The 12,040-nt window shown below is 39.7% G+C and overlaps 2 protein-coding genes across 2 annotated transcripts in view; one reads left to right on the top strand and one right to left on the bottom strand.

The window, feature by feature from the left end:
* LOC128993152 (mucin-17) overlaps positions 1–1,338 on the bottom strand; it is a 34,161-nt gene extending 32,823 nt beyond the window's left edge. Inside the window, exons 1-2 of the mRNA XM_054416911.1 lie at positions 1,252–1,338; positions 232–358 (exon numbers count right to left, since the gene is read on the bottom strand). The gene's annotated coding sequence lies outside the window, so the exon portion shown is untranslated. The remainder of the gene's footprint in view (positions 1–231; positions 359–1,251) is intronic.
* Positions 1,339–2,025: 687 nt separating this feature from the next.
* LOC128992719 (EH domain-containing protein 1-like) lies at positions 2,026–11,680 on the top strand. The gene is made up of 7 exons (XM_054416440.1): positions 2,026–2,264; positions 5,858–6,649; positions 6,989–7,097; positions 9,009–9,173; positions 9,677–9,821; positions 10,603–10,767; positions 11,152–11,680. Exons 1-7 carry the CDS (start codon positions 2,173–2,175, stop codon positions 11,373–11,375), a joined length of 1,692 nt encoding a protein of 563 aa, XP_054272415.1. The 5' UTR covers positions 2,026–2,172; the 3' UTR covers positions 11,376–11,680.
* Positions 11,681–12,040: the final 360 nt, after the last annotated feature.

The raw sequence follows: 12,040 nt of genomic DNA, 5'->3' as shown, positions 1-12,040 counted from the left end.
CCTTAGTTGGGCCTAAGGATTTTCTTAAAACAATATGGTAGCCTATCTAAGCTTAGGTTCGCTGCGGGCCATCAAATGGCAGGCGTAGCCCCAGTGCGGCACAGCCGGCAGCGTCGAACAAACCCGATTGCCGGGTGATTGGCTCTCATATTTCGGTATGACGAATAGCAAATAACGTGCGGTGATGTCCTGTTTTATAACAAGAGTCGACGTAGTTCGCAAAACACTCACAGATAGCAGCACCGCTTGGAACGTAGCCGGTCCCATCATATTGCCAATTGGAGGAAGAAAGACAGGACAACAAGTTGATTTTTAAGTTTGCCAGACGGGGATTTCATAGGGAAATTTTACTACCAACCTACAACACAACAAAAAGCAAGTCACCCACTACACGCTAACGTGGAATAAGTAGGTCTGACTTCGACCAACGCTAGAGCAAAAACCATGATATACGAAAGGCATTGCCGAGCGTATCCGATCGGTTACGGCAGCACCTGAACAGCGCTCGGCCCGTATCCGATCGGATACGCCCGCAGTGAACGTGTTAATGACTGCACAAGCATTAGTTAAAATCTAACTAGGCCTAACTTAGGCTATTTTAACTTAACTTTGATAGCCAACATAAGGTTGTCTTTTAAAACCTTAGACTAGAAGGATTTATAAATCAATATAGGCCTAGGCCTAAGTTTTAGGCCTAGCAGCCTATAGCCAGACAAATCTTATTACATGCAAATGATAGGCCTATCGGTTATTTTTTTCTTAATAGGTAGCCTAATTAAGTTAACTGGTATTTTGGTTGCAGCTTCATCAAAACAAATTGAAATCACAATAAAAGAACAGGTAAATATGCCTAAGCTTTGTACACCATACAAAGGTCTTTTAACAACAAAGCCAAAAGCATGGAACATGTTATTGACTTTCACACAATTCCACTCTGAGTGGAGGACATCTTGGGGTTTTTACTTTTACTAGAAATTGAGAAACATGCGTTTTGACTTGAGTAATAGCTATGAGCTTGAATTCAGGGCCGCTTGCTTAGAATGTAGAATGGATGAAAACGGGACTTTCCCCTATTCACCTTTTTAAAACAAGTATCACAATAAATTAAAATTGTTATCCAAACCCAGTAAGGAACATAAAAACCAAAAAACAAACTGTGCATTATTAGTTAAATTATGCAGTAACGAATTTAGAATTTCACAATGTTTACAAAAACTAGGAGATCGCACAGGCACTAGGCAGAAATCTTACCAAAACTAGGCAGATACGAGAACTGAGATTTGAGGATGATGAACGATGAACATTGAACTGTTCAATTCAATTCAATGTTCGATGTGTTTAGGCTTAGCTAGCTTAGTTATCATCAGCTGTTTCAAGCAGAAGTCATTTCTGCCTTCTGCTCTGCACAGCTGGACCTTTTTCAGACCATAGGCAGGCTACTGATCACTGAAACCATGCCGTTTTAGGCTTCCATTCGGGGCATAGATTAAACATACTCACTTGTGTTCGTTAGTCTTTGGTTGTTGGTTCGTATTACAAGAAATCATCGCAACAACCAATAAGACGTGTTAAATACATCAATACTGGTACTAATTAAACCCACTAAATGGAGTTCTATGCGGGGGCCACCCCCAAATATCAAGTTGTTATCCTGCCGTCCTACCGAAAAACTTTATGGATGTACCCTAGATCCAAATTGCCTCATTTCAGTACGGTATCACTTGATGTTTGTGTTATTCCATACAAAAATATGTTTACTAGTAATATACCATTTGCTTAACTATTAAAATATTGTAGTTTATATTCACGTATGAATCCTTTTATTTTTAGGACTAGTAACGTAATATTTACTATTAATGGAAATAAATAATCTTATGTCATTTTATTATAATGTATATAATATTAACAATTACTCTATGTATTTTGTTTACTGTTCAGCTAATAAACATATGGTTTTTGTTTTTGTATTTCCCTTCCCTTCGCCTTCTGCCCTTCTCCTTCCCTCCCAATTCTTTACCATTTCCTTCTCTTTTTTCAATTCATTTCATTTTCATTATTTACTATTTACTATTACTGTATAACAGTGGCCGGTTTTAAGTCGGTGGTGGTCTAAAATGATTTTTTGTATTATTTCTTAACTTTAGAAAAGTAAAGTGTCTAAATTTCCGAAAAATGATGTCTGTCAAGCTATTTAGACAAATCCATGCCAAAAGTGGCTTCAACTACAGCGTTTTATCGTCTGTATTTAGAAGAGGATTTTTGGGGTTAGTCATTTTTAGATTGACTTTTATAGCAATGAAACCATAATTTGTGTGCTTAGGCGTAAGAATGAATTGAACACTTATGTTTGAAAGAATATGTTCATTTATTTTAGTGAGGTGTTGAAAGCTAAATAGGCATAGGCCTACATCTGAAGTTTTCCTGTGAAGAAAGCCTTCGGGTACACTTCCATATCTGTTGGCACAAACAACCGAATGGAAATATCGATCGAGGGTACAGTTTCTTAACTGGGCTATGCTAATATCGATTGAAACTATTGATTCGATTAGTTACAAACTATAACCGCAGGGGGCTCACGCTTGCGTGGGTTCGTGGCCTGGGCGACCACGCGGACCCTAGCTCTCCCAGAGGGGAGGTAACTGCCCGGTGTCAGACCCGGCACTTCAGGTAGACCACAGTTATGGACGACTGGTAAGCGCCAGCCCCTTAGGGGGAGCCTCCAGTGACATTCCCTCCATTCAGGGTGGGGGGGGTGTTTAGCTCTCAGTGACACCGTTAATTCCGCCTCTCCTCATCTACCTGTAACTGTGGTTGTGACTGAGTCCTACCTGTTGTGTTCGACTGACATTTTGTGAGGCATATCCTCGACTTTGGAAGTAGCCTCGTCCTGGGAGGTGAAATACCTAGCCCCCAGAGGGGAGGTAAATGCTCCGTGTTGGTATCGGCATTTTCAAGTTGGCCACAGACATGGTCGACTGGGCATCGGGTCCCAGTGACATTCCTTTATCCAGGATGGAGGGGTGTTTAGCTCTAGGAGAGATGGAAGTACCTACATCATAATCTCTAACCTACCTGTGTCTGTGGTTCTTTGGGCTTCGGCCTGCTTGTTGTGTGCGACCAGCATTCAGTGGGCAAATCCTCGACTTTGGAAGTAACCTTTCCTGGAGGTGAAAACGGGCAAGTACCCGCAGCTCACGGGGACACTCAAGGGCAACGTAACTTTCCGCAGTGTGAGGGCAACGGTTTGTAGGTACTTATGCAAACCTATCCCTGTCTCTGAGCACGGACGGTATGGTTATCTTGAGTGTGGGGGGTTCTTCCCGGAACCTCAATTGAGTCAAGGGTGTCGCCACCTCTGGTGGATAGGTTCATCCGGGTGGGTCCCACTTCTATACCTGCCTCCTTTTGGGAAACCCTGATGGCCTGGCAGTGATGTTGGGTCTGACGGGCAAACGAAGTAGATCGGGTGCTGGGTCCGAGCCCGCCAGGGGTATCTGGGGATCTATCGCTCTGGTTATCTCTGGTTTCCCAGCAATGGGTAAGGCCTCGATCGGGCAGCGGTGTAAATGGGAGGTTGGGGTTCCCCCCGTCAGCGTGCTGATGGTCCCCTTCCTCCTGGCTATTGATGGCGGGTTCTGCCTGTTAGGGATGAGATAGGTCCCGAGTGTTGCTTGCACTAAATGCGTCGGGGCGCTCTACTATGGACCTCTAGGTTCCGACCTAGTGGAACCCAGGTGGAGTGACGCTTAAACAAGCAGCCGGAATCCCTGGTTAGGATTGAGGGGCAACCCTCTTTCCGAAGGGTCTGCTTCGGCAGCCGGCGAGCCTGATGACCTTAAGTCATCCGCCCATGATGTGCTAAAGGTTGATGCGTAAGCTTCGGCCTACATCATGGGGCCCGGGTATGTCCTGAAGGATAGGTACCGGGTAAGCAGTCAGGGGGCTTCGGCTCTCATGACAACAAATAATAATAATAATAATAATAATAGTTACAAACTATAACTTCATGCGATTTTTTCATCATCAGCAAGTTTGGTTGGTTAGGTTAGGTTATGATAGTTTAATTTTAAATAGATATATTTAAAAATATCGATTATTAACCCTTAGAGTGCCAGGCGAGAAATAAAAGTAACTCTCAAAAAATGCCAATGATTTTTCCCGAAGGTCGCGCTAAAAATGCCGAGCGCGATCTGGCGATTTTTAGGTTAAAATTTCGTAAAAATCGAATTTTCGATATTTCGACCAACGAAAATCGATGTATCGCATCTAGTAACTTTCGACTCAATGTTAATATATGGGTTAAAAGAATCCGAGTATCCATTCGGTTGTTATGACAACTGTTCGATCATTACGAAACGTCCGGTCAGCCGGACGTTGGCACTTTTGGCTCGTTCTAAAAACGTCCGGTCGGCCGGACGTCGGCACTTTTGGCTCGTTTTAAAAACGTCCGGTTCCCCGGACGTTGGCACTCAAAGAGTTAATCAATATTTCCAATTCGATAGTTTCAATCGATATTAGCATAGCCCAGTTAAGAAACTGTACCCAAACAATAGAATGATCAATACAGTAGGCTATTACTCATTCGGTTTGCACAAACAACCGAATGAAAATATTGATTAAGTTATTTGTTATATCGTTCGGTTAGTTAGGTTCGGTTAACCTTACCTAACTAACCAAACGATATATATCAAATAATCGATATTTTCATTCGGTTATTTGTGCCAACAGATACAGTCTACCCCTAGCAGACAGCTTTCCTCTTTTTTTCTCCACCGGTGCAAGATTCATGCACCAGAAAAATTGTACGGTGCATAATGCACCGGCGGCCTCTGATTGATCAGTTTCTAGGACAACAGTATGCAGCTAACTTACACCAAGATGGCGGGTTGTTGAGTTATGACTCATCGTCAATTGTCTAACCCCTTAGTTTTTTACAATCCTCTGGCTAATTTCTTGATTAAACTTCGTCAGTGAAACCACAGTTATAGTCTGTGGTGAAACTTAAGGCTAGAGTATGTTTAGTAGACCTATATAGCCTACCTATAGACATCCCAAGAACAAAACAACCTGCGCAGAAACTAAAAGATCACGTGATTCGCGCCGGTAGGTGTGGCGTACCCTTCAAACCTGCGTGGCTCAAAATGGCCCAGGGTTCTTTTCTTTTGTTTCTGGGATGTCTATAATATTACAAAATGTCAAATTTTTGCTACCATGGTAAAACACATAACCATGTTATTTTGTTACTCATTGTTGTGGCTTGCCCCTAAACTGGTAAGACAAATATAAAATAATAGTGGTTTAGTTACCCTTACTTTCGTCCCAGTTCAATAAAAAGTTGTAATATCTACAACCATGGTTTCAACGCTAGTAGCGTCATGGTCACGTAGTTAGCAAGTCGAGAAGTATCTTGTCATAGCCGGTCGCTTGGACGTCGTCATATTCACACAAACACGGACACAGACATAAACACTCACGTACATTGATTAAAATAAACGGTTCTCGTGGACGGAACACAGGCCTGTGGTGAACAGTTAACTTGTACCGTCGCAGGAGCCGGCAGGAGAACACTCTCTGTGTAAATATGACGACGTCCAAGCGACCGACTATGACAAGATACTTCTCGACTTGCTAACTACGTGACCATGACGCAACTAGTACGTAACGTAAGTAAGTAAGTAACTAGCGTCGAAACCATGGTTGTAGATATTACAACTTTAAAAAGTTATTATTATTATTATTATTGAACTGGGACGAAAGTAAAGGTAACTAAACCACTATTATTTTATATTTATTTTGTTAACTAATAATGCTTATGGTCTCTCTTGAAACAATGTCTAATCCAATACATAATTTACAGACTAAGGAATAAGCAGAATGAAGAAAATTCAGTTCTTCTTGGGACAGTTTCTAACAGGCTTAGAACAGTTTATCAAAACAAACTACTACCTTTAGAAGAACAATACCTGTTTCATGAGTTCCATTCTCCAATGTTGACGGATCAAGATTTCGATGCCAAACCTATGATTATGTTTATTGGACAGTATTCAACAGGGAAAACGACATTAATCAAGTACTTGCTGGAGCAAGAATTTCCTGGATGTCACATCGGCCCTGAGCCCACCACCGATAGATTCATAGTTATAATGAAGGGTGAAAAGGGAAACTGTATTCCCGGTAATGCCTTAGTCTTGGATCCTAAGAAACAGTTTAAGCCTTTAACCAAGTTTGGAACATCATTTTTAAATAGGTTCCAGTGTTCACTCGTTGAATCGCCAGTTTTAGATTCGGTTTCAATCATCGACACTCCGGGAATTCTTTCTGGTGAGAAACAAAGAGTCGACAGGGGGTATGATTTTGCCGGTGTTTTGGAATGGTTCGCTGAAAGAGTCGACAGAATCATTTTGTTATTCGATGCAAACAAACTAGACATTTCAGATGAATTTCGACGGGCGATTGAAGCTCTAAGAGGACACGATGACAAGATGAGAATTGTATTGAACAAGGCCGATGGAGTTGATCACCAATCGTTGCTGAGAGTGTACGGTGCTCTGATGTGGTCTCTGGGCAAAGTGCTGAATACTCCAGAAGTCGCCAGAGTGTACGTGGGATCTTTTTGGGACGAGCCTCTTCGATACGACATCAATAGAAGGTAGTCTAGTTTATTCATGTATGATTGGTTTTGCAATGTACATTCCTCAGTAACCATTGATACTGATAGCTTATGATGCTTTTATAAAGCTTCGGTTGTATCCCTGCCTGACCCAATTATTTCTTATTTAATATGGTAGGCCCCTAACCTTTAATTAGGATAATGCAAAGCTATTTATCCTAATATTAGCTTGTTATAAATTTATTCATCAAAGAATCAGTTGAAGGTGAGTTACTAATCAAATGTATTATTTGTAGACTATTCAGTTTTAAGAAGTTAAATATAAGTTATGAAATATTTTGGTAAAGAGGCCTTACAAAATCACATGTGATTTTTTAGGCTCTTTGAAGATGAAGAACAAGATTTGATGAAAGATATTCAGTCCCTCCCGAGGAATTCAGCCCTAAGAAAGATTAATGATATCAGTAAAAGAGCAAGGTTGGCCAAAGTAAGGTTTGCTTATGTATATTCATATTAGTGGTACTGTAATTCACTGGGTCATAATTTACTCATCAATCACCATCCATTTAGTTTATCAGAACTAAATTAGTTTACCAGCTTGATGATCAGACTAACAGTCGAATGTCAAATGCCCTCTTATGCTCCTTTTATCCTGCGACCGAAGTTTGTGTGGCGGCGTTGGCCTGTAGGTATATTGTGAATTCTAAAGATACTGCTACACACAGATTATAATATTTCCCGTGGGGTGCCTACACATAGCAGAAAAGGACACTGACACAGATATGAGGAATGATGCACACCACTTCAACCCACCACTGACGCTTCGGTCGTTCAGGTGCTTAGCCGCCCCGCCATTTATTGCCATTATTATCATGAAAAAAGCAATGTTCAACCTGTTCTCCGTCTGAGTCCAACAAAGAGTTTTTATCAATCTGCTTGTTTGATAAAGAAAACAAGAGAAAAGGAAGAACATTATGGACTCGTCTAATAAATGAAAAAAGAGAGGTTGTTTAATTTTGTAATTTCTTGTTTGATAATCCAAGCAAAGATGCAAAGACTGACTCACGGTTAATTGAACAAAAATGAATTAACAAGGATCATATTGTTAATCAGAACCACACGATGAGAGCTGAAGATAGCCGACGACTCACAAAAACTACCACACTTTCATCCCATGTCCCGTCCCTATCCCATCCCTGTACGTATAGCCGCTTCCATTTGGTTACACAGGAAGCATCCATCAGCAAATGGCTAGTCCGTATCCCATCCTGCTATGTGTAGCCGTAGCTTAATACAGAACTGTATTAGAATAGCATTGGAATACTTTAATAAGGGCTAGAATAATACTTCCTGGATGAAGCACTGAGCACTCAAACCATGGTTATTTGGCAAAAATCTAAGAATCATGATCTTTTACATTTAAATAGCATTTCAGATATAGGCAGTGCTCTATTTGTGGCATAACCTAGTTCCGGTATCTCTCTTTCGGGAAGAAAAAAATATCAGGATAAATAGGTACATATATGTAGGTACCTATTTGAACAGTTGACAAATTTTTTAAAGTGATCAGCTGAGTTGTTCAGTGCAGTATAAAGCTGTTTACAACTCCCCACATGTCAGAACAAATAAGTGTTTATGGGTGCTAATATTAAAGCTGGCCTATTTAGATTTGTCATGATTGATTTGTAGCTAACAGATTGATGTTTAAATTAATAATTACAACTTACGTCAATCAATCCAGTATATTTATGGAGGACGCATGTTTCGACCTTTAGGTCATCTTCTGCTCCGCTGTTACACTAGGTTATTCCATACTTAGTTGCATTGTTGGTGTAGCAACCACGTCAAATATTTTACATTTAGAAACATAGTCTGACCACGTAAACATAAAAACACAAAAACACGACACTGACGAAGACAAAAACATTTAGTAAAACTATCACCGTGCGCACGGCCGAACAGGCTCAGGACTGCGGCAGCACTGACTTGTCTGCACTCACTTCTTCTTGTTATCTGACAGTCGATTAATGGTATCATATACAGGATTGGCGTCTGAATGAGTTTTTTCATTTAAAATATTTTTATTTATCTTGAAACCCTTGTATATGGCCATTTCCTCTAGTCTGTCAATAAGTATGGAATAACCTAGTGCAACAGCGGAGCAGAAGATGACCTAAAGGTCAAAACGTGCGTCCTCCATAAATACACTGGATTTATTGACGTAATTTGTAATTATTTAGATTTGTTTTAAATAACCTTACTAAATAAAATCTGTATACTCAAAAAAACTAGTACGGTAAATAAAATGTATAGGTCTAAACAGGTAATTTTCCTAGCTTTTATGATAGCCCTTTTAATTCCCTGTTCTGATTTATGTAGTACTTTTTTACTTTTAAAGGTTCATGCACATATAATTGATGCCATCTACAATAAAATGCCCAGATTTTTTGGGAGAGAACAGGAAAAAAGCAATGTCATCAGAGACTTGGAGAGTATCTATACAGAAATAGAGAAGCAGCACCAAATACCATTAGGCGATTTTCCTGAACTCGAGAAAATGCAGGTTTGTATCATATTCTTGCGTTTTTACTGAATTTAAATTTGACACACCCTAATGATGGCTTCTAAGAACTTTTGAAAATCTCAAAAGTAAAAGTGAAGTATTTCCGTTTAGCCCTTCGAAAATATAAATTTAGTTAGCTACCATTGTTTTGCCAATCCAATAAATAAGTTAAAGACAGAACGTTGAGTCCCACAAGATAGATATATTGTCAACTGTAGCTCAGCGACAGCATAATTAGGACTAGGTAACGATGTTTTTTCTTTCATTCTCTAAATTTCACCTCCCGAAAACTCTAATGATCGAGAACAAAAAAGTCTTTTATGACCAGATCTCAACAATAAAATTGTTCTTGGCAGTTGAAATTACTTGAAAAATAAAGTGTCTTTTGTCTAATTTAACCTCAAAATGCTTCTGAGACCCTGGGTAGTTTTGGTACTGTTGACTTGGATTAAGATTTGACATACCTGTTGACTGTCCCCTATTTGACCCTGTTGTTGATACAGGAACTGTTGTCTCACCAAGACTTTGACAAGTTCCGTCCCTTGGACCCGCAGATGCTACAGAGAGTAGAGCAGATGTTGGCCAAGGACATCGCAGACATCATGACACTCGTGCCGCAGGAGGCTGCCACGGGGGTTGACATTGCAGGTATGCTTGTGGTTCAATAATGAATGATAAATTATTTGCTTCTTGCTATAACCACTCAACTTAACATCGTACAGAGGAGGACAATTTTCAACTGTATGAATACGTTTTTCTGTGTCAAACATGATGATCACTCCGAAAAGGTCTTCCAGTTGTTCTGCCAGTAGTTGGGTGGTAAATGCATCCCGCTGACGCTAGCGCTCCATATGACAGAGTCCTCCATCACTAGCGCCACGTGGCTAACGCGACCGTCCACGTTATAAGAACCAGCTAACGAGGACTCGCCGACGGCATTAGCGTCTGTATGACAAGCTCCATAAGAACCCCATTGCCGGGTTAGAGTGGCATCAATGCGAAGGCATCAACGCGGCCGCAATAGCGCCCGTATGATATAGGCCTATAAGTAAAAGAAATTATTTTAAAGTACTGTATGCAGAACATATATTTTTATAAAATTTACATTCTAAATGTCAGTGAATGAGTGGTAAGCCCAAAGAATGGTTGTACATTTGCTATGTACATTTTTGTCATACCTTCGAAATTGATAATAATACTGAGTGGGAAAACATTTAGCTTAAACAGACAACACTCTGTAGTTAATTCTTTTAAATGTGCTGTAATACATGTGTACCCTAGAATGATTTTCATACTTCTATGCAGAAATAAATTTTAAAATACTGCTGTAAAAAAATAGTGGTCAAAGGTCAATTTTGTCTATCTAGGTCTGTTAGTTTTTTATATGAATTTACTTGCTTTAGAGTCACAATCATGATAATGGTTGCAGGTGGTGTGTTTGCTCGCGCCCAGGGCTCTCCGTTCGGCTACCACCTCGGAGAAGGTGCAAATGCTGGCAAGCACGACCAAGAATGGATAGTGAACACTCGTAAGCCGAAGTATGATGATATCTACAAGGGCCTGAACCCTGTCAATGGAAAAGTCATGCAGTCAGGTATGTGTGTTTCAACATTTGAAGGCTAAGCAATGTTTTACCTTATTTGTATTACATTATTTAGTGTACAGGATCGGTTCGTTTACTTTGATTAAAAATACAAACTTGCCATTAGCTTTGTCATGAGTGAATAAATATAGTTACAGATTTGTTGCCGTTGTTAATACCAAGACTAAACTGAAAAGCTACTATTAGTAGTGTTTACTTTGCCTCATAGTTATTTACTGAACAAATCTGGCAATCGCATTATGTATTTTTCTAAACCGTGACATCGTATGGGTCTCGTACTAATTGTGGCGCGTAATTCAGAAAAGCAATTAATTTTTCTGTACATTTTCCTGCATTATGCTTATGCGAGTATACATTTCACATTGTTTTGTTCAGCCGTGCGAGAAGAGATGATGAAGTCCAAATTGCCGAACTCGGTGCTGGGAAAGATATGGCGGTTGGCGGACACTGACGAAGATGGGTTGTTGGACGCTGATGAGTTCGCCCTTGCGATGTACCTGATTGACCTTCGGCTGGATGGTCATGACCTTCCCATGAACCTACCTGACCACCTCGTGCCTCCGTCGAAACGCAGCAAGCAGAGAGCAAGATCAGCGTGAATGATAAGTGCTAGTTCATTGTGCTTGTGAACAGTTAATTACAGTTGAAAACTGTAGTAAATAAAGCTTTCAATCAACTGCTTAAAGCTGTTGGTAAATAAATGATACGGAAGAAATAATTGCATTTCTAATAAATAACTTGTGTATTTTCATTTTAGGCATCAAAATTGTGTACAGTATTGTTTTGCAGATAAAAGTTTATTAGTGTTAAATTTGACTAGATTGTCTCTAAAATGTAATTTTGAAATTGTTGAAAACGTTAATCGTGTATATAGATATGCAAATAGAATGAACATAATTTATTAGTCATTGTTGTTCTTTTTGCGTTCCGTTTCCTCTGTGTAGATAAAACTTGCAACATGTTGAATCTCCAAAACTGTCTCTCATGGGTTTTGTGCCAAAGATATGGCCTAATTTTGATTGTACTGTAAAGTCCATTAGTGTAAATGAAAACTTTCCATATATCATGAAGAGGTATATATTAAAGATTAGGAAATATCCCTCCCTTCCGCAAAAATATAAGATTCATTAGCAACACCTCTTAAAATTTTTAATATATATCCTAATGTGTTAAATGCATAATTATGAACCAGATAATGGGAGAGGAAGATGTTATAGATTTACATAAAATATACAAGTAAACAACTCAATCAACTTTATTAATA

Source organism: Macrosteles quadrilineatus, unplaced genomic scaffold, assembly GCF_028750875.1.
Source record: "Macrosteles quadrilineatus isolate MER2022 unplaced genomic scaffold, UCM_ALF_1.0 Scaffold_4__1_contigs__length_99947679, whole genome shotgun sequence".
NCBI classification, from domain to species: Eukaryota; Metazoa; Arthropoda; class Insecta; order Hemiptera; family Cicadellidae; genus Macrosteles; species Macrosteles quadrilineatus.
This window is presented reverse-complemented; position numbering and strand designations above follow the sequence as displayed.